General features: G+C 38.5%; 1 protein-coding gene across 4 annotated transcripts; it reads left to right on the top strand.

The window, feature by feature from the left end:
* Positions 1-12544: 12544 nt before the first annotated feature.
* Positions 12545-27019, top strand: wipf1a (WAS/WASL interacting protein family, member 1a). 4 transcript variants are annotated; one of them, XM_073854863.1, is made up of 8 exons: positions 12545-12743; positions 16694-16788; positions 19950-20079; positions 20222-20335; positions 20847-21497; positions 21753-22139; positions 24468-24585; positions 26523-27019. In XM_073854863.1, the coding sequence occupies exons 2-8, from the start codon at positions 16735-16737 to the stop codon at positions 26560-26562; spliced, it is 1494 nt and encodes a 497-aa protein (XP_073710964.1). In that variant the 5' UTR covers positions 12545-12743; positions 16694-16734; the 3' UTR covers positions 26563-27019. The 4 variants fall into 4 exon arrangements, with proteins under 4 accessions (XP_073710964.1, XP_073710963.1, XP_073710962.1 ...); XM_073854862.1 differs by having other exon boundaries at positions 12546-12743; positions 16694-16785; positions 20222-20341; XM_073854861.1 differs by having other exon boundaries at positions 12546-12743; positions 20222-20341.
* The last annotated feature ends 736 nt before the right edge of the window (positions 27020-27755 follow it).

The following is a 27755-nucleotide window of genomic DNA, read 5'->3' as shown; positions in this document are numbered from 1 at the left end:
GGAGTGAACTGAAGAGGAGAAGCACCAACATGTAGCTGGGAATCTAAAGGGTCTGGAATGATTCTGGATGAAGGAATGGTCACTGATCTCTTGTCAGGTGTTTTCTTACCTCATCAGGCATTAAAGGAGAAAATTTAGACCTGTTAAACTGGCAAATGGTGGTTTTAAAATGTATTGAATAAAAGGGTGCCAATAATTGTGGACAATGTGTATTAGAGATAAACATTTATTTCATAATCATATTTCCCCCCACTTTAAATTCTTATTATCCAATGAAAGGATACATTTTTGTGAATTTTTTAAATAAAAAATCAAAAGGATTTACAATGCAGATGAATTTTCACAGCCTTATTTGATCATATTTACCAAGGGTGCTAATATTTTTGGCCACTACTGTAACTATATTATCAGGGGTGTATAAAGACCTCACACAATGAACTGTATTATTTTTATTACATTAGAATGAGATGTTTTATCTACATACGGTCCCCTTACATGGAAGTCGCGTCATCTTTCTACAGTAGCCCTAAATGGACAAACCCTGTACACACTGCACCTTTAATGTCCCGCATTTCAGTAACAGGGTTTAAAAGTGTTACAGGAAACCCCCACACTATCTATCTTTTTTCAATGCGTGCACTTAGGGTGGCTATTCGTGCCAGTTCCGCCGGAGACGTCCCGAACATGTTTTCGGGTTCGTTCTCCGGAAGTCGCGTTGGTCGACCGCATACGTCATCAAGGTTTAATAATTCGGGTTTCATTTCAGAAAAGCAACCGTTACATTTCAAGGTAAGAATGAAACTACAATGATTGTATGTCTTAAAAGAAATAAATCTTAATTTTCTAATGTATTTTAACTGAAATGTGATGATGTATACGGTCGAGCAACGCGACTTCCGGAGAACAAACCCGAAAACATGTTTGGGACGTGTCCGGCGGAACTGGCACGAATGGCCACCCTACGTGCACTTAATCTTTGTACAGCGCATTGTGAATGTGTTAGCATTTAGCTTAGCCCCATTCATTCCTTAGGATCCAAACGGATGAATTTAGAAGCCGCCAAACACTTCCATGTTTTCCCCATTTAAAGACTGTTACATGAGTAAAAATGGTGTAATATTGAAGGAAGTTTGAGCAGGAGGGGGAGTAGTCAGGAGTTGATATGTAACCGCGCGCCGAGGTCGAAGTGTTGCAAACTAAGTGCTCTTCCACCAAACAATATAGTTCTCATTTTTTATCTGCTTAAAAATCGTCACGTTTTATTTTGTGCCACCATACTTACTCGTGTAACTACTCATCTAACAGTCTTTAAATAGGGAAAACATGGAAGTGTTTGTTGGCTTCTAAATTCATCCCTGTTTGGATCCTAAGGAATGAATGGGGCTAGTCTAAATGCTAACATATTCACGATGTGCTGTACAAAGATTTAGTGCACACATTGAAAAAAGATAGATATGTAATAATTAATTTTAGCTGTGGTAAGAACATAGTAAAATATTGAAAAACAGTGGTGTTTTCCTTTAAATAACGACATGAATAGGCAGTAATTAAACTGTGCTTAGTATGTGTCTCCTTCAAAGGCTGATGGACAACATTTACTGATGGTTAACTTACACACCTGCTATCGTGGATTCTTTGAAAAAGCAAACATTCAATAAGGAAAGGTTTAATAAAGGATGACTTTAAATAAACCAGGGCAGTATGTTTATCATTTAAAGTCACAGTTCAGCTGAAGTCCACCAAGCCCTCAGGTTTGTCTCCATCATATTTAATTATTTAAAGAGACATGAGTGGTCCTGACGCAGACCCTCCTCACATTTACAGCTTGTTTTAAATGTTTTACTGAATCACCCTGCAGCTACAGAAATACTTTTAACCCTTTATATCACCACCAGTACATTATTACAGGTCAAAGCACATCTGATCTAAAGCTGTACTGTTTCTAAGCAGATCTTCTTGTTATTTTTAGCCAACACAGTTCTCCCTCATTTATGACCCTTCTGTCAGCTGCCGAGTCTTAATTTTCCATGAAGTCCCATAAAATTCACTACCATTGTTCTGGCTGGTAACCATGAAATTATCATCAGGGTTCATGTCGTAAAAGACACAATGCTTGACAAACCTTGATCAGGCCCAATGTGTTTTAGATTTGGTGTAGCCTGTAATGCTTTATTTGTCATTCAGTGCTGTGATGTTAAACCTCTTTTTAATTGCTCTATAAAAATACAACATCTACGTACAGATGCAAGATAGAAATCCAAATGAAGAGTTTCGTTGCAAAACGAGATACATTTTTGTCAAAACATGTTTATTATTATTTTGTTTTATGGTGCTACTTAGCTGTATTTTTTAAGTTATGAAGGTTTAAATCAAAACAAACCAACTGCAGTTGAATTCATATTAATTGGAATGCACAACCAAAAAAGGAGATTTCTAAAAAATTCAAAAACGAAGTTATCTTGTTTTGCAACGAAACTCTTCAAATATAACATTTTAGGATTTTTTACTATTTTAAAGAGACATTCCACTTTTTTGAAAATATGCTCAAACATTTCATTCTTACCATTTTAAAATCCATTCAGCTGATCTCCGGATCTGGCGCTAGCACTTTTAGCATAGCTTATCATAATCCATTGAATCTGATTAGACCATTAGCATCACGCTAAAAAATAATCAAAGAGTTTGAATATTTTTCCTATTTAAAACTTGACTCTTCTGTATTTACATTGTGTACTAAGACTGATGAAAAATTAAAAGTTGTGGTTTCTAGGCAGATATGGCTAGGAATTATACTTTCATTCCGGCGTAATAATCAAGGACTTTGCTGCTGTAACATGGCTGCAGCAGGCGCAATGATATTATGCAGCAGCCGAAAATAGTCCCCTTGGTTACTTTCAATGCCAGGGGACTATTTTCGGCTGAGTCAAGTTTTAAATAGGAAAAATATCAAAACTCCTTGGTTATTTTTTAGCACAATGCTAATGGTCTAATCAGATTCAATGGATTATGCTAAGCTATGCTAAAAGTGTTAGCCCCAGACCCGGAGATCAGCTGAATGGATTCCAAAACCGTAAAAATCAAATGTTTAACTCTAGGGGAGCTGGAAAAGAGCATATTTTCAAAAAAAGTGGAATGTCCCTTTAACAAATAAAGCTTGTGTTTATGAAACCATGATCGAACCTCTCTCAAAATGTCTTTCCTCTGTTCAGATTGTGTACAGTCTTCAGTTCAGTCTTTATTCACACAACTGTCTTAAAATGCACTAAAATTGATGATTTATTAAAAGAGTTTCTGTATAAATGAGTCATTTATCTCCATTAGTAAACATTCAGTCCACTGCATTAAAAAGCCCTTCACATGCATCACAGCGCTTGAATCAGACATCACACACAGCACGACTGTAACACAGTTATAAATCACTATTACATATAATATGTACGTGTGTGTGTGTGTGTGTGTGTGTGTGTGTGTGTGTGTGTGTGTGTGTGTGTGTGTGTGTGTGTGTGTGTGTGTGTGTGTGTGTGTGTGTTTGTGGGGACCAATTGTCCCCACAAAGATAGGAATACCAGTGTTTTTGTGACCTTGTGGGGACATTTTGATGTCCTCATGAGGAAACAAGCTTATAAATCAAACAGAATTATGTTTCTTGAAAATGTGAAGTAGTAGAAGTGTTTCTGTGATGGTTGGGGTTAGGGAATGGGGTAGGTAAGGGGAATAGAATATACAGTTTGAACGGTATAAAATGCATTACGTCTATGGAATGTCCCCACAAAACATGGAAACCAGTGTGTGTGTGTGTGTGCGCGTGTGTGCGTGTGTGTGTGCGCGTGAGAAGTTTTAATGCCCATTCTGTTTTTTTTTTGTTTTTTTGTGTGTTGGCTTCGTAGCTGTCATGCTCTATTTTGTCAAGTTCAGTCTCAGTAAGCTCTCTGTGTCTTGTCGTTGTTCGTTCTTCTATCCGCTGTTTAAGTGTTTTGTTTTTTCCGTACATGTTAAAATGAATGTCAAACTTTTTCAATTCTTAATTGTGGTTGTCCAGTCAGTGGCGCCCCCAGGATTGTTTTCATGGGGGGGCACAAAGGGGCCAGTACAAATCTTAGGGTGGCACAATTAAAAAAATTATTATGCCTGAATCTAATGGTCAACAGTTTTCCCTTTGCTTTTAATGCTACTTGTATAGTTATTCTTATTTATTACTAGTATATGATTTACTAGAGACAAATAAAAATTGCAAATAATTTAAAGATCAGATGGTGGAATAGTATCAATCTATCAAAGATGGGTATCGACCGATCATCGTTTGATTTGTGTATTTAAAATACATTATTTTATTAAACTATACAATGAGTTATATCCAGTGTTATCCAGTTAACATACTGTAATTAAATGAGTGACATACTTTAGTCCTTAACACGTTTCTAGTCTTCTATAAAGTTTTCTCGACGTGGGCACCAATCTTACCTCTCTCTCTGTCTCTCTCTCTCTCTGTCTCTCTCTCTCACACACACACATACACATACACACAAAGACGCGTTTGAAGGGGAAAGCGCGTGTTTTCGGCAATGGCGCAGCCCAATTCGCGTCATTGGCATTTCGCATCGCCCCTTGCGAGGACGCGTCTGTCTGATTGCGTCTTTGAATTGACTTTGTATGTAATCTACTCGCGCAAATCGTTGAACTTGCGTTTGTGGAGTATGCCCCATAATGAATGGAAACACATTATTCCCTTCGCGGCACCGCAGGCAGCGAGTGCACATGCACAAGTGCAGCGGGTACACTGGCAAGAGTAGAGCGAGACCTTCAGCCTATGTGCCGGGCTTTTTTAAGGGGGCACAGTGTGCACAGCTCACAGAAATGTGTGCATACACAGACATCAAACGACATATTATAGATTCTTCAGTCTTTTCTATGGCACTTACATTTCTAACAAGCTGAGCGCCCCAGCCTTCATGCAAAAACCTCCAAAACAAAAGTGTTGACTAACTTTTATATCAAATACTATTCAATCGGATTAATGACATATTGGCATCATATTTACATCTGAAACGGCATGTTTTGTTTATTTACGTTTTGTTTAATGACTTCTAATTGTGTCATTAATGCATTTTGCAAAACAACTGCATTATCCTATGAAATTAATGTAATTTTAAATCCATAAAGTACATAAACAACGAAAATGACATAAGCTATAGCCACATGATTGATTTTAATGTTCAATAACGATTTGAAACAATATGTTTAGATAAAATTATTAGAGTAACAGACTTTTTTATTAAATGTTACCTCGTATGTGAGCATGTGTGATTCTGCGCCCCCCGTGAACTCTGGCGAACTTTGGCGTTGTGCCAAGAAGATAAATCTAGAAATCTCTACTAATAAAACGTCCAGACGGTCACATTTTAAACTATACATTTTCTACACAGAGGAGGTTAACTGCACATTACCGTCCTGGGGTTTGGAAATGTTGTGGGCGTTTCTTAGACGTTTTAATTCCTCAGATAGCCAAATGCAACAGCAAAGCTTGTGAGCGCGCTCCGACGCTGATGACGCCAGAATAAAGAAATTTAACAGGATCAAAGCGGCGAAAATGACAAGTGAAAGTGACAAGGATGCAGCACAGAATTGATAATATTGCGCATATTAAACAGATTAAAAGACAAGCAACAGATTAATGGATGCTTCTTTGATTTTGAGGTTGCATGCAAAATCCAGTTGGCTCAAAAACCGAGGGTCAGTTTGAATGGGCATGACGTCTCTGGTGCCGGGGTTTAGCCCCGGATGGCCCCAGCCCAATTTAAATCCTGACAGTGATTATCTAAGTTGAAACAATATGCTTTATATAACGTAAAATTAACTGAGTTTTACTTACTAGTTTGTGAGTTTCTTCTGTAATGCATGCAATGGCTGAACAGGAGCGAACAGGACGTCACGTGTACGTCACATGGATGGTAGTGCGGCTGCGCGTAATCGCGAGTAAAGGAGAGGGGAGGGGTTAAGGCTGTATTCTATTTATCACATTATACAAATGTATTTTTTTTTACATAGTGCTTTTAGTGTACATTTTAATGAATACATATTACTACTATTATTTCAATCTAAAAAAAAAAAATTTTTTTTAATCTCATTCTGTTTGGGGGGGGCCACTGGGGGGCCAGTGACTTTTATGGGGGGGCCGCGGCCCCCCCTGGCCCCCCCCTTGGGGGCGCCACTGTGTCCAGTGTTTATCACAAGATGGCGCCAAACAGTAATCTTTGTTGGCGCGGAGGGATTTAAAACATACAAGTAGTACCGGCTATGCGTTATTACTTTGGAGCGGTTATTATTTGAAAAGAACGAACCTGCAAATGTCTTAACTGACCAATCAGAATCAAGCATTCCAGAGCGCCGTGTAATAAGTGACCGTAATGACTCCCATCCAATGCCAGTTTATTAAAGGGGCAATATTATGGCCATCTTTACAAGATGTAATACAAGTCTCAGGGAGAATGTGTCTGTGAAGTGTTGTCTGAAAATACCCCACAGATTATTTATTATAGCATGTCTAAAATGATCTTATTTTATCAGGAGCAAAAAAGCACTGTTTTCATGTGTGTACCTTTACATGCAAATGAGCTACAGGTTTTGATTAAAAATAGATTTGATTTCTGTGAATACAGTCTGAAACAATAGTATATTTAGGTGCATTAGTGCTACTATGTGCTAACAAACACATGTAGAAAAGCTTTTGGGTAAAATGAACCAGTCAGTTGTGGCTGTGGGTGGAGCTTTATCAGTGTGACATCACATTGTTGAGAGAATCAAAATGACATGTCCAATGAGACTGCTTTGGTTTAATAAGGATTAAAAAAGGAGTGTGTGGATTTTTTTATTGTAGGGTGGTTGTGTTCACACATTGCCAACACACATTTATGTCCAAACAACACCTCGTAAAAGTGGATTTTGCGTAATCTGGACCCTTTAAAGTATTAAAGTCTTCTAAAATGTGTCATTTTTTACATCAGTAAAGTTTAAATGTTTAAGCTCGGTACAGTATGTAAAATGTCGGTTTCAACCGTCATGTATTTCAACATTTTAAATTGCATGTTTTTACTTTTTAAAGACTTCTTTTTTCGAGGGTGCTCGATGCAAAGTTCGTCACAACATGTATGTAGCCGTCATGTGTGTGGTTTGAAATGTCAAAATATGTGTTCTGTGCGTCAAGTGATCCTATGTGCATCACGTGTCTTGTCAAAATAAGTGCCTGCTGCAGACGCGTCTAAAGGGTTTATGATAAAAGAGACACTCGCGTTTGCCAATCGCATGCGTAATCAGAGTTTATTTTGTGAACGTGAGCGTCTCTTTTATCATAAACGGTTTTGACGCGTGTGCACCAGGCACTTATTTTGACAAAACACGTGATGCACATGGTTCATATGACGCAACAAACACTTATTTTGAATTTGCGCCCCTCGGAAAAGCAGTCACGAGCCGCCACTGCTAAAAGAACAAACAAGCAAAGTTGAATTTCAGTGCCCATAGACGAAACTATAATCCATGCAACTAAACGTGATGTTTGCAGGCGAGGAGCTGAAAGTCTCTCAGCATGGTCAGCAGATGTTCAGTATGGTCCCCGTGTTCAGACTGAGCTTTTAAAAGCCTGGTAATCAAGTGTAAAAGGCAGATTAAGATAAGAGCAGACTGCGATGTAGGAGCCTTGTGCTTATGAAAGCTCTGTGTTTGACTCTTTCAATGGGGGTCTCCTGTCCTCTGTTCACAGTCAAGGTCGAATGGGTTTAATATTTTGTGGGGGTGAAAAACGAGGGGGCTGGAACTCATATGGTCCAGGCCGTGCCAGAGCGGGTGGGCTACTGATGCCTCCTAATTCAGAGATTGCCAAATGTGACAGTCCAGCCCTAAGTAAGATGAATGGTGCGCGATGTTGAGCTGGAAGGACCGAGGTTAGCTCACCCCACCAGCAGCTCAGACGGGTGGGGGAGGATTTTAACAGGGTTTTTCTACCATGGTGGAGATTTGGGGTTTGTCGGGTGATTTAATTGTGTAGGGTGGGTTGTGTGTTTATTGTGATTGTGTAGGGTGTGAGATGGAGCGCAGTGGGTCTGTAAATGTGTAGAGCCGATGAGAGGCGGGCGGCTGTGAAATGGATATAAGACTCGGCTATCCGGAAAACGAAATCTAAATCAATGCAGTCAATCACATCACCCGTGTGAAGTAATGGAAAAGGACACACAATTACCCACCGTATGTGTGTGCGTACACGTAATTACACTCTGAATGTGTATTTGCAAATATTTCAAGATAAATTATTGTTGTTTTTCTATATATTTTGGTTACAGTGTTCATACAATGGTATTTAAATGGTAGTCCTGCTTAAAATGCATGAATTTCTACACTGATCCAGGTTGATTTATGCTGGTGGTGATCTGTTAGGAAGGTTGACAGAGGTAATCTTGTTGGTTATGCTATAGGGAAACATCAGTGTGAACATGAGGACAGCATATGGTCAGGGACTCAAGGGTACGTGATGTGAGTATGATGGTACATTTCCATGAAAATATATTCCTGTATCAGATGTTATTGGTTAAAGTCTATGCGGCCAGCAGCAGAATTCTGTAATATTTGCACCAAAACAGCATTTTAAAGTGAAAACATTTCTAGCAGATTATAGATTTATGTGCTACTGGGTCTCTGTGTTTTTTTGGATTTTGGTTATTCACACTGAATAACTGCTGCTGGTGCCAATGGTTGATATCACAGAGCAGGGTTGCCAGGTCCAGGAAAAAATTCCAGCCCCATGACAACTTAAAGCAACACTAAAGAGTTTTTTACCTTAAAATAACGTTTCCAAAAAAGTTTCAGTCGTTTATCCACTCGAAACAGGGTGAACGTCACTTTTACATTCGCTTTGCAGCACTCTATCGGCCAAAACCGCACTAAAGAAGTTTACTACCGTCGGGTGGCGGTCCTGTAGTTCGAGTGAAAACTACAAAAACTTGCTTTACGGCAGACCTACAATCCAATCAGAGCCAGCTTTGCTGCAGTAGGCTAAATTATTTACGACAGTGGTAACGAACAATTCCGCTTCCAACCTGTAGGGGGAGCAAAGAGCAAAAACTCTTTAGTGTTGCTTTAAAACCCACCCAAAAGGAATGAAAACTAGCCCAATTTTTACATTTGTCCAATCAAGGTTGAAAACTGCGGGATTACAACAAACGGCTGTAAAATAAACTCTAACTATTGCTTTTAATGTACTTTCCAGATGAAAATTTTCTTAATGCACTTAACGTGCTCTATTTTCACACACTATTCTGTTCTAAATATACAAAAAAAAATCTACTTTACTTAAGATTATCTTAAGAACATTTAAGTGTACCCAACCGTGCCATTTTGAGACAGTAAATGAACTCTGCGCTTTTAACATACTATCTCTCTATTTAATTTTTTTTATTTAACTTGAAAAGATCATACAAAGATGGGTTCACATGGGCTGTAAATGAAGAGTTTCGTTGCAAAACGAGATAAATCCATTTTTTAACATTTTTGTCAAAACATGTTTATTATTATGTTATCATGTTATTATTTTGTTTTATGGTGCTACTTAGCTGTATTTTTTTAAGTTATGAAGGTTTAAATCAAAACAAACCAACTGCAGTTGCATTGAAACTAATTGGAATGCACAACCAAAAAACAAGATTTCTGAACTATTAAAAAAACGGTGGTTATCTCGTTTTGCAACGAAACTCTTCAAATATACTCTCAGTATAGATGTAACTTCTTACATAAGGTAATTTCTTGTTTCTGACATGATATTAACAGCAAAACGCGCCACTTTTCCACTGACTTCCTGACACTCCAGCGGTCCTTGGGTTGACAGGTATTGCTTATGGGATTAATGTACATTAGGAAAATAAACAACGTTAATTTTATATGTCTATAGATTAAAAAAATTAGTGGCCGCGGCACATTATAATACTAGCCCAAAAAAACGCAACCTGCGGCTCAGAAATTTTTTCCGCAACTGTATTTCCAAAATAGCCCAATTGTGTGGGAAAACCGAAAACCTGGCAACACTGTCACAGAGACACATGAGAGCACTGATCTCAGCTTACCAACTGAACGAATGATAAAGTGTAGGGACGAAAAAGTGAAATGTTTTTTTTTAAATATGTCATCATGGTTTCATACACAGTCATCCTCTGTGTTGTGTGCTTACCAGCTTTTTTGGATTGTATTTATTTATATTTTTAAGATTCGATTAAGTGTCTTAAATGTAATGAATCTCTAATTATCAGTAAATTTCTGTCAGTACACACAAACCCAAATCTTTTTCTCTCTGAAGATCGATCATCACTGTCTCTGATCTCTGCTGGATCTCTGATTGGCTGATATGAGTAACAGAGAGGATGGTGATCTGCCCAGCTCTTAACAGAGTTGTCTGTGTGTTTACATTGTCTTCATTTTTTAATCAGTGCAGCAGTGTAATGAATGAAAATAAATCATTCAAATAAAGTTAAACTGGTCATTTTAAAAGTTTAACTGCAATTCTAGAGAGGAAGTTTTCATGTCCATTCTAATAAAGCCATCTATTCTTGACAACACATTTTTAAAAAGAGGAAAAGCCTTGTGCTTATCTGCATGTTTCTTTTTCATGTGATGCACTTGTTTTATTACGTACAAAGCTTAAAATAATGTTTAGGATGAAGGTTTGAAAGCTGCATTACAAGAAAGGAAATAAATGAAAAGAAGATCATCAAAATTTTCCACATGTTTATCTATCAGTATGTCTCTTATATGCAGCAGGCATGATCCTTATACAGCACAAGTTAAAGGTACACTAGAATTTTAAATTACCATTCATAAACACAACTTCTAGTGGATCATAAGTAATGACTGAGAGGGATTATTGTTATAAGTATTTGTGAACTATTCCTTTAAAAGCATGTTTAGGACATTATCAGTATCATCATATATCCCAGCTCACTGCTGCCCTCTGCTGTTTGAGCACTAAACAGAGAAATCAATTGAAAAACTAAAAAAAGATGGGTAAGGTGAATAAAAATCAAACAGACCTGCCAAAGACTCTGTGCAAAAGATACCACAGTACAACCAGAGGTTTCTTTAATCAGTACCATGGTAACATTATGGTCTGTGTCAAATGAACATACATCAGAGAATATAAGATTAACGTTACTGTAGCATGGTTTTCTCACTGTACTTTTTGTGTATTAGTTTTTGTATTCTAGAGTGAACTTTGTGGTTGTACTTCAGAATGTCTGTGAGAAAGAAACTGGATCTGAGAAAACCACAATACGTCATTTTTCCACACAATAAACACTTACTGTAGATATATCTAAACTCTAAAAAATGCTGGGTTATTTTAACTCATTGTTGGGTCAAATATAAAAAACGTTTTGGTTAACTCAGTCCAATGGCTGGGCTCATCCCTTTTGACCCAATGCTGGGTAGCATTTTCACCATTATTTTTCACCAATTGTTTTTCTAAAGATGTTTATAGAAACCATCTCACACCTGTTCTTCTTGTCCTCAGAGGATCAGTGTTTATTAGAGACACAAAATGAGAACCCAGTGTTCAAATTGAGGGTGCACTGGAGGGGTCCCGGACCTCCTATAAGCATTGAGGGACCCCCTAAAAAGCAGTTTTTTGTTCAAATTAAAATATTACATATATTTTAAATCCTGGTGCTGCGCTATACTACAAAGCGATACTGTCCAATATTTGTTCCAATTTCGCAATAAACTAATCCAAGATATTTCTGTCTAAAAATAAATGTAAACTCTCAAGTGCGCCTCACGCTGTTTTCTGGAAAAAATTGTCAGATTGTGTTAGGGGCTTTTAAAAAAATTCTTCTCAAACTATAATTTCACACTAATTTGAGGGGTAAATATGGTCAGGGTTTGAGTTACGGCTGCTCCTTAACCTTTAGTAGTTCACTTTTAAGACTAAAGCCACATATTCGGGGGGAACAAGTGCCGATTGGCTAGAACAGAGATTTTTGACTTTTTGACACCTGTTTTATTCTGTGTCCTACCTGTGTAAATTCAAGCAGACTACATCAAAAATCACATTGACAACACAAGAGGGTTTTCTCATGTGTATTTAAAAAGCACTCTCGTGGGCTAAACGGCTAATCTTAATATTAGTAGGCAACACCTTGATATGTTGTTATCTAATGCATTCATGTATTTTAATTGTGGCCTCAAGTGTACAAACACAGAAATGAATGCAGTGTATGCTTTGTTTTTCTCGTGATAAAGCAAATAACTAGTTCTGTCACGTGGATTTTTACTAATGTGTGTGCAGGCCTTTCTGAAGAGATTCCTGAGATCTGCTGGTGCATTAAATCCATTAAACACACTTCTGTATTTACATCTGCACTGAAATAACTAAAGGCTGATTTCAACTACATGACCACAAGCCAGAGAATGGTGTCAGGTCTATTTTTTCCCCAAATGTAGTCCTTTAGTTCCTGTTTCTGCTTATGTTCTTATAGGGCTTGAGTTCATAACACCTCTGCATGACTAATCTCACTCTTTTTTTTCAAGAACACTGTGTGAGGAAATGCGTGCGGTCGCAGTCAGTTGTTTGTTGTGCAGCTCGTTCAGTTGCACGAGTAACTGTTTGAAGCGCCACTCAAACTCTGATTGGTCTTCAGTTCAGACAGGAAGTTCAGACTTTAACATTGAGCAGAACTTTGGACCCGGTGACTCCAGATGCTCAGCCGCAGGTGAGTCGCTCTTCTGTGTATAAATGATGGAGTGAAGCTCGTACAGGAGAGATGAGTGATGTTCTGATGAAGAACGGTGAACGTCCTTACTGGAATAAAGTTACTGTTTCTTATTTTAACATGCTTGTGTTGCACCACAAAAGGAAACTCGACAGAGGAAATAGAGTCTTGGTTTCACACAGCTTCTGAACAAGGCAGAAACAAAAAAATTGTTTGTTTGCTTTAGTGTTTATTCATTTTATCTCACAAGGGATCTTTAGTTTGAATGCTTCTGCCACCTTTATTTTTGACAGGTTGAAATTGGAGAATGATATTTGAATGTAAAATAAATGACTAAGTCAAATAAAAAATAAAGTTCTGATATAAAGTGAAAATAATGTAAGTACAGCGTAGCATGTATTTATTTGGAGAGTCACACATCTCAAAACGCATTTGATGGTGAGCACACAGATGACGCTACCTGTTGAATTACAATCGTATTTGTTTTTCCTACTGTTGAAGTCAATGGTTGTGTGCTCACCATCATTTATTAAAATATCTTGTGTCCATCAGAAAAAATAAATTCATACAGATTTAGAACAACATAAGGATGACAGAATTTTCATTTGAGGGCTTTAACTTTATAGAATAAAAGAATAAAGAGGAACACAGATGTTTAGTAAGTGCGTTACTCTGCAGATTATCTTCTTCAGTGTCAGGAAGTCATTTGCATCTGTGTGATCAGCTGAGAAACAGATAACACCTGTCAATAGTCTCTGTCATAAAAACAACACATTTTCTATAAATATGGTACCATGGTACTACTATGGTATTTTGGACATTATCATGATATGCTTGAAAGTACTCTTGTCTACCCTGTGAATATCATTGTACAGTCATTTAAGGATCACGATATGTGTTAAAGTACCATGGTATTAGCACAGTACTTATTTTTTTTGTAAGACGTAGCATTCAGTGCCGCATACAACAAATATTACTGTTGGAAAGCATCTTTTGCAGCGACTTTTGTGTGAGCATATCAGTGAACACCCCTGACCACTCGGTGAGTTTCAAGTCTTTGTAAACGAAAGTTTAATGCATTTTAGGAAGGATTGTTCCTGTGCACCTATATAGCCATTATAGAGGTGGGAGGTGATACAACAAATACCCGAAATGGGGCAGCCGCATATGTCGAAATTTCAGTCAAAAGCGTTCTATTTCATCATAAACAATCTGAAAACAGGGCTAAGTGTAAAATACCCAACTTGTCCTTTAAAGTTTGTTTGTGGGATCTACCGTTATCATACAATTACACCAAAAGTGACAAGACTGCAAATGTGACAAATTTTTTTCATTGTAACAAACAGAGGGTTTGTTGTAACTAAAGCAATAAGCCCCGCGAAGCAGTGGGGTTACCAGTGCATTTTATAACAGCTAAGGGGCGTTGTTAGGCACGACGCAAAGCAGAGTGCGTAAAACCCCCTTAGCTGTTATAAAATGCACAGTAACACCACTGCTTCGCGGGGCTTATTGCTTTTATAAAACGGTTCCTTCATATGCATAGCAGGATTTCATGAAATAAAACACAAATAAGTTGTTATTATATTAGTACAAATATTACTCTTCCGCCAAACAAAGTAGTTCCTCAGAATCAAGTGTGGCTGCAACAGAGCGCAGTTCACAAACAACACCGACGCAGCAAAGATACAATGAAAATATGATTTAAGACTGTGGTGTTTATTTTCATAAATCAACATTCATCTCATTTAATTTATACATTAACATTTATATTGTGCAACTGTTGAAGTGATGATCAAATATGCTTGGAAGCATGCTTAACTCTTTCCCCGTCAGCGTTTTTTTTTTTTTTAAGTTGCCACCCAGTTTTAGTTTAATGCCTTACAGAAAAATTATCTTCTTTAAATAAACATAAAATATATCAAATAATAGATCAGATTCAGAGCCTGATCAAAACTTACACAGTGTTTTTAGTGGTAGGTGAATGCGTCAGTGTTTAAGTTGGGTAAGATCGCCATCTAGTGAATAATAGTGGAAATATGAATTTGATGTTACAATAAAGAGAAGCGTTTTCTATTTATTGACGAGATGACTCAACAATATTTATTGACGTTTATCTGAATATAGCATTAATTGTGTAATTGTAGACAAAGTAAAATTATGATTAAAGACTGTGCTATTTTCATAAATCAGTATGTAGCAACAGTGGCGGAGTGATATTTATGTAATGCGGTCTGATTCTGAACCGTGGGGTTACCGGGGTATTTTATCACGGCTTAGAACGCGTTTCAACCAATCAGAATGAAGAACCAGAACTGCCCGTTTTATAATAGAAAATTTATTTTAAACACAAATAATTCAATAAAATTCTGTCTATATACTAAAGGTGGATATTGTTTATGTAAGGAATAATTGACGACGGGCCATTGAATTATAAGAAAATAATGCACACCAAGGTGGTAATGCGGCACGACGCGAAGCGGAGCATTATTTTCAAATAATTAAAAGGACCGGAGTCAATTATTCCGCTTATACCACGGTTACCACAAACATTGCTCTGGTGCCTATTTTAAGACATTTGAAAAGATAGGTGTGCGGTTTACAGAAAAATAATTAACACCCATAGAAAATTTCTCAGCCAATCAGAATGCAGCATTCAACAGACCCGTGGTATAACTGCCTATAATAGATAGATATCCACCCACCCACACATTCATCCATCCATGATCCTTCATCTAACCATCCTTGTACCATACATCAATACATATAAATAGATATTTTTGAAAGGGCTGCACAATTAAGTAAAAAAAAAATCATAATTGTGAGTTATTTCCCCGATATTGTATTAACAGTTATTATTTTGATGTATAGTATTATTGTATACCTGAGGCTTCATTGTAACAGTGTGTGACAACTAACCCCTCTGTGTAAAAATGTTTTCAATCCCAGCTATCAGTTACTAGAAGTTGCTGACATGTTTCAAATGCTGTTATGTTTTAGGTAACAAGACAGTGTTTAAAATAATATAAAGGTTGGATTTAGTGACACCCAACTAAAAAAAAAAAAAAAAAAAAAAAAAAACATAAGATGAAGAAATTTACTTTCATGCCTCCAAAACACTCTTTGTTCAATATCTTAACCAAAACACATCAAAACTTTCACAAATTCACAGGAGATCTTCTGACAGTAAGAAAAAAAGATCAAAATCACAGATTGCTTGTTCCTGTAGAAATATGTACAGCAGCTGTATTACAATTAACCCTGCGTTAGTTTGCGCCCCGCACACTATAGTACTATTATGTAGCACTATTATACATTATGTGATGGGATCATATAAATAAATCATGGTATTTTGATGTAAACCATGTTACTGAAATTACTGTATCGTGGTTTTTTATGTCTAAAAATGCAATGGTGCTACCATGGCACTTGTTTAAAAAATATTAGTACTATTGGATCATGTCAAAAATAGCACAGTGGAATTTATTTTAAAGTGACCACCTAGTACTGCAATATATTTTTCTAAAGGTGTTTATGTGGTTTAAAATTGGTGCTATAGCACTAAAAGTGGTTCCCATATGATTAAGAGGCAGTGAACGACTTTTAGTGTTATTTAGCACCATTTTTTCGAGTGCATGCTTGTGAATAAAAAAGTAGACTTCAGGTCACACTGCTTTCTGTGGTTTCTGTGGGTTTTTTGTAGCAGGAAGTGTGTGAACTTTGCCAGAATCTAAAGATGCTCAGATCTGAAGACATGAACAACATGACACGCTGTGATTTAACTGCTTGTTACATCCAAAGTTATTATGAACACGAGTTATCAGATCACTGACACGTGATGTTCATAAAAACTGTAGCAGGCCTTTTATCTTTCTTAACATTGATGTTGTATAAACTTCCTTTACAAAATGAACTATAACGTCACTGACATACATGTTTTTGTGTGCACTCAGTCTTCTAGGTGTAAAGTGAAACAAGGAACAGTAAAGACACAATGTCTGGACCTCCTCCTCCACCTCCTCCTGGACCTCCTCCAACCTTTGCAGTGGTATGACACACTTATTCCATCAGTCTCACACAAATCAAACATAATGACTGAATACAGTATTAAAAGCCCATGGCATTTATTTTTAAAACTTGATTTGTGTAAGTTGGTTCAGGGTTCAATTTTAAAGGTGCCTTAGAATGGAAAAATTTAGGCATAGGTGAATAGTAAGAGTTCTGTGCATGATAATGACATATTGTGAGCCTCAAACACGCTTTTGTTTCCTCCTTCTGTAAACCTCACGCATACAAAAGATCACTGTAAAAGAGGCCAATCTCAACATAACATTAACTGATCTACACCTAAATTAATTAGAATGTTGTTACAATGCTTAAAACAAAATTGTAACTGCTGACGTTATGAGTTAACGTGCAAAGTTAATGCTATATGCTAATGCTAGTTAGAATTTAGGCTGAAGTTCTACTATTGACGTTACAGTTACATTTTCAGGAAAAAAGTTGTCTCGGTTACGCATATAACCAGGTTTCCTGGTGGAGGGAACGAGACGTTGTGTCAATGACAACAGTATGGGGTGTGTTCTTAAAAGCCAATCTGGTCTGACTTGTGTGTAAAACGGCAATTAAATTTCAATGAAATTGTGCATGTGTGTATAAAACGGAGGTGGCAAACGCCATTCACTGCTCGTGTCAGACGAGTGGGGCAGCGTTGTGGCACGGAGGACACAACGTCTTGTTCCCTCCATCAGGAAAAAAAATTACTAACCAACCCTTGGCTATGTATACTGTGTGGGACTTGATGAGACTATTTCCAGTGCATTTATGTACTGCTGTTCTTTTGTTGCTATAATTGCTTCTATTGTTTACCACATTTGTAAGTCGCTTTGGTCAAAAGAAAATGTAAATGTAACCGAGACCTTCCCTTTCTGTGTTTCACTTGACATTGTGTTGATGACGACAGTATGGGGTGCCTATATGAAACGCCACAACTCTGACCCATGTCTTGACGTCCATAAAGCAAGCATAGGCAGGTACAACGTGTCGTACTGCCCGCTAAATGACATCATGTCCTTCCAGTAAAGTCCAGTAAAGGGAGTCCTCATCCAAGGAGGAGGAGCAGACCCCTCACCAGTAACACCAGTGTGGCGTTTACAACAGATAGCATCAACTTAGTTGCAGGGTACTGAAGTATACTAGGAATGTGACAAAAATAAAGGAAATAGAAAAAGGGGCACTACTGAGACCATACCTCACCCTTTGGGGGAGCCCATATGGAGATAGACAATGGTTTCACCTGTTGGGGAGAACACATGTAAAAAAATGTGTCAAGAACTCACAACATGGAGGAGACACTGAAGCGGGTATACCGCTGGGTAACACTATCTATGTGAGATAGTGGAGAAAAATTACTGGATATAAATCACAGTACTGGCATAATTCGAACAAATACTGAATCGATAAAGACTGCTCCATCCAGTCTGTCTCGGAAAGCCAATGATGGAAAAGTATGGCATAGAATGTTGGCATAGGACCCTACTCTCTAAAGAAGAGGAGAGGGTGTTAAGGCAAGCGAGATGCCTAGCCAGCCACCAGGCTAAATGATATTACCTCGGAGGGACCGGGCTGACACTTGTTCCACATGAAGATTGTAAAATCATGCTAACCTATCAGGTGTCACCCAACCCGCAGCTCTACAGATGTCTGTTAGAGTGGTGCCTTGCGCCGGTGCCCAAGAGTAGGCAACACCTCTAGTGGAGTGAGCCTTCACTCCAATGGACACGGCAGCTCCTGAGATCGGTACATCAAAATTATGGTGTCCACAATCAAGTGCGCCAAGCCAACCTTTGTTTGAAGACAGCATTCCCCATCTGCAGTCATTCAATAACAGACAAAAGAGCTAATCGGAAATTCTAAAGTTCCGTGTGTATTCCCAGTAAAGGCGCAGCACGCACCGAACACAACAATGACAGGGTTAGGTCTTCCCCCTCCCCCGGAGGGGAGTGCTTGCCAGTTCACCACCATTTGGTCCAATCTCCAGGCACTCAAGGGAAACAGAGACCGCCTGCAGGTTCCCCGCCTTCTTAATTGAGGCGAGCACTACTAAAAGAGCCGTCTTCATTGCAGGATGAGAAAGAACGGCTATGGCCCTGTGGGGATCCAACTGAAAATAAGACGGGAATGGATCCTGTCAAATGGCAGCCGTATGCAGGCACGTATGCACCGCCACAGCATGCTCATCTGAGTTACCCCGACATATCCCTTAGATGTCACAACATCGAGGGAGATGAGGGCAACCAAACTCACAACCCCAAATGGCACCGTATGGTACCTTCCGAGATTAGTAAATTCCGCGTGCAGTTCAGAAGGGAACGGTAGCGGGAGGGGGCATGGCAGCCGACAGTAAACTTCTTCGTATTTACTGGAAAAGAGATCACACCAGTGAGCTCCGAAGAACAGGAGCAGTGAATGGCGTTTACCGCCTCCATTTTATACACGCAAGCATGAGCGGAGACTGGTATGCAAATACCATTTGCGCAATTTCATGGAAGTTTCATTGGCGTTTTGCACACGGGTCAGGCCAGATTGACTCTCAAGAACACACCCCATATTGTCGTCATCTACACAACTTACAGAGGACAACCGAAAGGGAACCAAACTTACTCATAACGTCCATTAACAATCTCCAAACAATTGATTATTTCTCAAAATCTGTATCTTCGTCTGATTCAGACTCAAACATAAGATCTGTTTACACACACACACACACACACACACACACACACACACACACACACACACACACACACAGAGCTACTGAAGGAGCTGCTCTGAGAAACAGCCAATCAGAGCAGAGCTCAACATTATTATTCATGACCCTTTCAAATAAGGTAATAATAGACCATTTCATACTAAAGGTGAATCCTAGGGTTTTAAATGGACATGTACAACAATTTAACAGATTATTTCAATGCATTATTTGGCACCTTTAACAAAAGGGTTGAATATTATTGTAAAAATGGCTACAACTTGCAGACATCATCATTACAAATATCCACAGTTAACACTTTACCAAGAATTCTGTAAAAAAATAACTTTCCCTTTAATTTTTCCCAAAAACAGAGTTGACCATTATACTTGATGAGGTGAATGTAAGTATAAAGTATGATTATTGTTAATAGTCGATGTTACAGTATTGTATTTCCACAGGCAAACACAGAGAAGCCAGCTTTGAACAAATCTCAGCAGCAGGGAAGAAATGCTTTACTATCAGATATCGGTAAAGGGGCTCGACTCAAGAAAGCAGTCACCAATGATCGCAGCGCACCAGTAATAGACAGTGAGTTTTCATGCGTACAAATAAAAACCTTTTTCAAATATAGAAACCATTTGAGCAACCGCATGTGCAGAACAAAGTTGTGAACAAAACATTTTTTTAAGGAAAATTGTTTTCATTGAAAATTATGTTTTCAATTATACAGAACCTAAAGGTGGAGGAGGTGGAGGAGGAGGGGGCGGGTTTGGAGGCGGAGCTTCAGGTGGAATGGGCGGCCTTTTTCAGGGTGGAATGCCAAGGCTAAAATCATCAGGGGGCGGTAATGGTAATAATTCAAATTATATGAATATTATAACAATAATTGTACATAAAGGAAATAATGTCTATATTAGGACCTTTTTGCTTCACCTTTACCAAATTATTGGTAATGGAAACATTTGTAACATTTATTGTATTGCAATTTATTTAATGTTGGTTTTATTTTAAAATATTATTACAGTACATTATATTACAGATCACACTCTTAAACTTTTAGTTTGAGGTGATACAAAAGGTCATTCATAGAGATGCAGAAGAACCATTTCTGGTTCCCCATAGAAACATTTAAAGGTTCCTCAAAGAACAATTTCTTTATTCCCTTTTAGTCTTAAGGACCTTTGCCCACTACTTTTGTGAAACAAGGTTCTTCAGATTGTGTAGCACTTTCAATTTCAAGAATGTACACAAGTTTTCAGGAAATTTCCTAATGTGATTTACACAAATGCTTGAATCAAAATTCATTATATTAGAATCACAATCTGTCTTCATTTGTTTTTGTGCTGTGTACACAGCCAGACCCCCGATGCCACCCACAGGTGGGAGATTTCCAGCACCCAGTAACCCAGGTGGAAACAGACCCCCAGTCCCGAGCTCCGGACGACCTTCACCTGGGAGGTCTGGACCTCCACCTGTACCTTCCTCTGCACGTCCGACACCGCAAAGCTCTCCTGGCGGCCCACCACCTCTGCCTGGAGGAGGTCGACCGCCAATCCACTCACCTTCCACGCAGCCCCCCAGCCAGCCAGGCAGACGCCCCAGCTTTCCTCCTCCCCCGAAGGAATCTTCCTTCCCTCCACCTCCTACGCCCACTAGTGGCCGGCCGCCATTACCCGCAATGTCTAGCAGGTCCTCAGATGACTTCCCTCCTCCTCCACCACCCGCAGGAGGACATAGAGCGTCTTTCTCTCGAGATGGATTTCCACCACCACCGCCACCATCAACAGAAAATAAACCACCATCTCCGCAAAAACCTCCGGGTAATGCACCTCCATCTTTACCACCAGGAAGAGGGGGCCTGCCACCCGTTCCCCCATCACAGCGAGAGGAGCCAGTCTCTAGAGGTCCTTCACGAAACAGCCTTCCTCCTCCACCTCCACCTGGACGCTCCAGCCCTTTACCCCCTCCACCCAATGACACACGAAGGAATTCAACTGTACGATCAGGTGTGTGTGTGTGGGGGGGGTCATTTCTGTTATTATACAATTATTTACACGTTATTATCTTCCAATAAACAAGATGCAAATACTGCTTTCACAGTATTTATCAAATCTGGCACACAAATAAGACCTTCAGTTTTGGAAAAAATTGTGATGTTAATATTCAATCTAAGGTCTGATTTATAACTATAGTTTTCAGGAGCAATTCAGGAAAGCAGCTGTAACCTGATGTTCATTACTGTCGTTGGTTCTCCTCTCCAGGTCCTCTTCCACCTCCACCCACAGGAGCAGGAAACAGAGGGGGACCTTCTTCTTCTGCACCTCCTCCTAGTCGCCCCGGTGGACCAGGCAGACCCACTCCACCTCCAGAACGTCCTGCAGCGACAGGGTTCCCTCCTCCACCTCCAGATCGTCCTGGACCGACAGGGTTCCCTGCTCCACCTCCAGACCGTCCTGGAGCAGCAGGGCTCCCTCCTCCTCCACCTCCAGGCCGTCCTGGAGCAGCAGGGTTCCCTCCTCCACCTACAGATCGTCCTGGAGCAGCAGGGTTGCCTCCTCCACCTCCAGGCCGTCCTGGAGCATCAAGCTTCCCTCCTCCACCTCCCTCTGATATGAATGGATTCCAGTGTCCTCCTCCACCTGCCACAGGTATAACAGTCACAGAGACCCTGACTGGTCTGTAATAATGTATTTAACAACCTTTTACGGTTTACACTTTACGGTTTTCAACCGAAACCAGGAAAGTTTTTATGCGGTTTAGCTGTTCATTTACACAACAATGAAATTTTAAGGTCCTTATAACGGTGACGTCATGCACATGTTGTTATTCAGTCTATAGGCATGTGTGAGTACAACAACAATTGTGGCCTACAGGACTGTGTTTGTGCTGCTAAAGTTTACAAAGTTTTGGTGCTTCATAGTGCATGATCACTTGCAGTAATAAAACTACATCATCGTCCATTTAAACAAAACTGTTTTTTCCGTCTTGATTGTTTATACTTATTATTCTGTAAAAGAATGCATATGTGCACAGACATAATATAGAGATAAAGTAATGTTTTAGTAAGGCATGTTTGTAGTTAAAGCTAGTTATATTTCCTAATTAAACTAAGGCCTAGTCCTGGTTTAAGATAATCCCATAATACAGTGTTTTTAGGCATATTCACACACACACGCACGCACACACACAAACATACACGCACGCACACACACAAACACACACACACACACACACACACACACACACACACACACACACACACACACACACACACACACACACACACACACACACACACACACACACACACACACACACACACACACACCTAAAGGATTATTAGGAACACCTGTTCAATTTCTCATTAATGCAATTATCTAATCAACCAATCACATGGCAGTTGCTTCAATGCATTTAGGGGTGTGGTCCTGGTCAAGACAATCTCCTGAAATCCAAACTGAATGTCATAATGGAAAATAAAGGTGATTTAAGCAATTTTGAGTGTGGCATGATTGTTGGTGCCAGACGGGCCGGTCTGAGTATTTTAAAATCTGCTCAGTTACTGGGATTTTCATGCACAACAATTTCTAGAGTTTACAAAGAATGGTGTGAAAAGGGAAAAACATGCAGCAGTCCTGTGGGCAAAAAATGCCTTATTAAAGCTAAAGGTCAGAGGAGAATGGGCGACTGATTCAAGCTGATAGAAGAGCAACTTTGACTGAAATAACCACTCGTTGCAACCGAGGTATGCAGCAAAGCATTTGTGAAGCCACAACACGCACAACCTTGAGGCGGATGGGCTACAACAGCAGAAGACCCCACCGAGTACCACTCATCTTCACTACAAATAGGAAAAAGAGGCTACAATTTGCACGAGCTCACCAAAATTGGACAGTTGAAGACTGGAAAAATGTTGCCTGGTCTGATGAGTCTCGATTTCTGCAGGATAATGCATCATGTCACAAAGCTCAAATCATTTCAAATTGGTTTCTTGAACATGACAATGAGTTCACTGTACTAAAATGGCCCCCACAGTCACCAGATCTCAAGGTGGAACGGGAGCTTCGTGCCCTGGATGTGCATCCCACAAATCTCCATCAACTGCAAGATGCTATCCTATCAATATGGGCCAACATTTCTAAACAATGCTTTCAGCACCTTGTTGAATCAATGCATGTAGATTTAAGGCAGTTCTGAAGGTGAAATGGGGTCAAACACAGTATTAGTGTGGTGTTCCTAATAATCCTTTAGGTAAGTGTAATATATATATATATATATATGGCGCTATGACTTTCTAAAGTTAGCAACGCAAGTTCACCTACTTGCAGGGGAATTCGACTACGCCGCCTGGGAAATTACCCAGGAAACAAAAATGACCACTAGGTCACACAGGTTCACTTCTCGTATAAGTAAAGGCAGGCAGAGAACATAAGTATCAAAAATATAAAATGTATTAATCAATAATAAAAAATAGAAAAAATAGTTTTAAAAGGAGTACATTGCCACTACAATCAACTGTCTGCAGCAATTCAGTGTAAAAACAAAACAGATAGCATCACGAAAGAACACCACAGGTTTTACAACACACTCAAAATATCCTCACTACAAAATATGCAGTGACTGGCAATTGGATTGAGGAGTAATCAAAACAACAAACAATATACAAATATACAAGGCTGAGGTTACCCACAGGAGTTATCACCGGCGCACGTTATCTAAGAGCACACGTCCGGGTCCGGAGGTGACGCATACCAGGCTAAAGCCAACCAGCTCTAATATAGCCAGTACTCACTGCTGATTGGTCTTCATGGGTGTCACTCACCTCCACTTAACTCATTCATACTGTCACACACACACACACACACACACACACACGCATGCACGCACAGCAAAACTGAATGTTAACATAATGTTTATTCATTGGTTTAATTTGGCTGGGCAAACAGATCTTCTTATCTTGTATTTCTATCATACAGATGAATGGGGAATGAGGTTTTCATTCCATCCCCTGTCTGAATTGCCTCCACCAGAGCAATTTATCCCCTTCTCCAAATCTTACCCCAGCAAGGCTGGATCTGGAGGCAAAGGGGTGAGCTCTCTAGTATTTTTTTAACCTTTGTGATATGTAATGATCTTAGTCTTATTTATTTTCCCATGTATACACTGCACAAAATGACTTACTTGGTATTTTTGTCTCGTGTTCAGTACAAATATCTAAAAATTCTTAACTTCTTCCACCCTGAAGCTATTTTGGGGATTTTCGCCTGGATTTGCCCTACCCAATTTCAAAAGCTTCCCATACCCACATGCAGAGGTTTACATACAAATGTTTGGTATCATTTTACAGGAAACCCTTTGAAATTACATAAAACACTGTTGAAAGTGCTAAACATGGTTGTATGTGTTGTCAGTCCTCTAATAAACACAAAAATAAATAGGCGCTTTTTGATGTTTTTTTTTCTAAAGTTTTTATTTGAAAGTGTATAACTCTGGCCCTGAGTGCCTCAGCTCCCTGCAGACAGTTTTGTTTGATTCCAGCAATTGCCAGCTTACAGAGGAAAAAAGATTTTTTTCTCTATCATAATCTATGCAAAAGTTATTTTACTCCAACTGATGGGAGGAATAATACGCTTATGGAGTTAAATTTCTGCCAAAAAACATTTGAAGTGCTCCCATAACCACATATAGTGGAATAAATGCAATTGCTTTATATAATTTTAAAGAAAACCCTTTGAAGTTACATAAAAAGCTGCTGTTTGTGACAAATAGTGTTATTTATGTTGTTTTTCATATGAGGAAACACCTAATTTTCTTTTTATATGTTGTAAATACTGCCTCTGATAGTGTATAACTCTGGTTCTGGGTGCTCTAGCAGACTGCAGACAGTTCTGGTTGTTACCAGCAGCAGACAGTAAACACCCAAAAAAAGAATGATCTCTTTAGCATGTCGCATTCAAAAGTTATTTTCATTTTACTGAAGTGTCCGAAAATACATTTTTCATATAAATATTAATTTTTTGTTTTGGACATATAATAAATAACAAGGGATTATTCATGCACACAACCTAAGAAAATGCTGTGAATGGACTCATTTTTTAGAGTAGGACCTAAGAGAAAAGATGGTGTATCATTTGTGGCTATATGTGCTATCTGAGGCAGTCCACACTCAATTTTCCCATATGTTTACAAAAGACGATTTTTTACCTTATTATTCATTCAACTATTGTTGGATATGTGTTGATAATAGAACAAAAATAACGCTGTAGCCTTATTCCTGAGAATGAGAGCTTTCAGTTGATATAAGACTTGCCCATGTTTGTCATACTTGAAAAATATGAAATATGTGAATATTAAATCATATATAAAATTATGGGGGGGGGTGATAGTGTAAATTAAGTGTAAATAACTTTCTTACAGTAAAAGATTTCTCAAAGTGATGCATATCTGGAGAAAGTAGAGAGTCTAAGCTTTCAAACAGTATCTCATATGTGTTACTGGGGTCCATGATGGACCATTAAAGATTAAAAGAATATTTTATTTGAGTCAAAATACGAAATTTTGTACCCGGGACTGGGTCCTCAGGGTTTAAGAGGTTAAATCAAGATGAATAAATTAAGAAAATAAGTCTAGTTTTTATATTTAACAAATATTCAATTTAAGTGGATTTGTGCATAAAGCAAGCAAAAAATCTGCCAATGGGGTAAGAAAAAATGTAAATTTTTTCTTAAACACAATTTTCTTAGCACATTAGCAGTTTTTCTTATTTTCTTAAGTCATCAAGAAAATGTATCTTAATTCAAGAATTTTTAGATATTTTTACTGACAACAAAATAAACATACTAAATAAGATTTTTTATTATTCTGCTTATAATGGGCACAAAGTATTAGAGATTTAGTTCTCACTTTTACAGTAAGTGAAGTGAATTAAGACTTGTTTGTATATTATTTACTTACAAATTTTAATCTTCTAATTTCAGAATGATCATTTTGGCAGTTCATGTATATTTGTTTATTTGTGTTTCAGGGGTGAGAGACAGAGGTGCACCACCCTTACCACCAATTCCTAGATGAAAGTTGCTTAATAATGCTGCAGTTTTATTATTTTTCACATTTACTGTAGGTCTAATGTGAGCTGGATGGTTCTCTGCTAAACAGGTTTTTTAGTTATTTCCAAAACAATAAGGTTTTATCCATTTTATTATGATCCAAATCCTCATAGAATAAAATTTACATTTTAATGCAATAAAGTGCATCCTGATATTATCTTGTACATTGAGGGTTTAATTTAATAAGTCAAAATTCAACTTAAGCCAAGCCATTTTCTTCTGTGAAATTAACAGACATCCTTCAGGATATTAAAATTAGATGTACAGTAATGATCAAATACTGTACATTGGTAAGATGACTTCTTTCAGCAGGTTCAGTTATGTGTACGTTTTGATATTCTAAATGTGAAGTGCCGTATATGAGGCACAATGTTGAATGTTTCCACTATAGAGGAATGACAATAAAACTCACTTGAACTTAATTTGTGTTTTTATAGCAGGTTACTGTGCAGTTGGTAACTTGTTTTGGGTGGTTTCTTATTGGCTAAAGTCAAAGAAGCCATTCTCAAGTCTTTATATTTTGTTTAAAGACACTGTGTGGCCTTTTATCAATGTATCAACTTTTATCTCAAACCTAAAACCTTGAAGTGGTATAGCTTGACCCAAAACAATGAAAGCACACTTCTCCTCAACAAAGGCACGTGATTTAGATATTCACTCATGTCTTTAGCACAAATGTTTAAGATAAGTTACTCACCAGTTTTCCTCAGTTGTTTTCTCTTTTCTTTCAATTTACACTTTTTTTACATTTTAAACATAGCATCTCAGATTAATATTCACGCAGACTTATATTATGACAACAGCAATCAGGATGAGTCGAAATACTTGGTGTTGGGGGACAGAAAATGACTTAAAATAACAAACAATGGTTAAAGTATAAAAATTAGCTTGTCCAACAGAGAAGAAAGTCAGACAGTAAACCTTTAACGTATAGAAACGCTGCCCTCTCGTGGCAGTTAGTTACACGAACAACCGGAAGTGCTCGTCTTAAACATAGATATGTATAAAGGCTAGATGGCTCGTCCGCGCTGCTGGCCAATGGAGTGCAACGTCCGCATTTTGGCGGCCATCTTACGACAGAGCGCTCGCTCACTCGTAGCATTGAGTTTTAATGATGCAGGTACTTTTAAATGACCATAACTTGCTTAATTTTTTACC

The sequence above is a fragment of the Misgurnus anguillicaudatus genome, chromosome 17 (assembly GCF_027580225.2).
Source record: "Misgurnus anguillicaudatus chromosome 17, ASM2758022v2, whole genome shotgun sequence".
Taxonomy (NCBI): Eukaryota; Metazoa; Chordata; class Actinopteri; order Cypriniformes; family Cobitidae; genus Misgurnus; species Misgurnus anguillicaudatus.
This window is presented reverse-complemented; position numbering and strand designations above follow the sequence as displayed.

What these genes read in the sequence shown, in the direction of transcription:
- wipf1a (XM_073854861.1), top strand. Translation starts at nt 16,735, where the DNA reads ATGTCTGGACCTCCTCCTCCACCTCCTCCTGGACCTCCTCCAACCTTT. An exon ending in CAGCGCACCAGTAATAGACA is followed by an intron (nt 20,080 to 20,221) that starts GTGAGTTTTCAT and finishes TCAATTATACAG; the next exon opens with AACCTAAAGGTGGAGGAGGT. An exon ending in GAATTCAACTGTACGATCAG is followed by an intron (nt 21,498 to 21,752) that starts GTGTGTGTGTGT and finishes TCTCCTCTCCAG; the next exon opens with GTCCTCTTCCACCTCCACCC.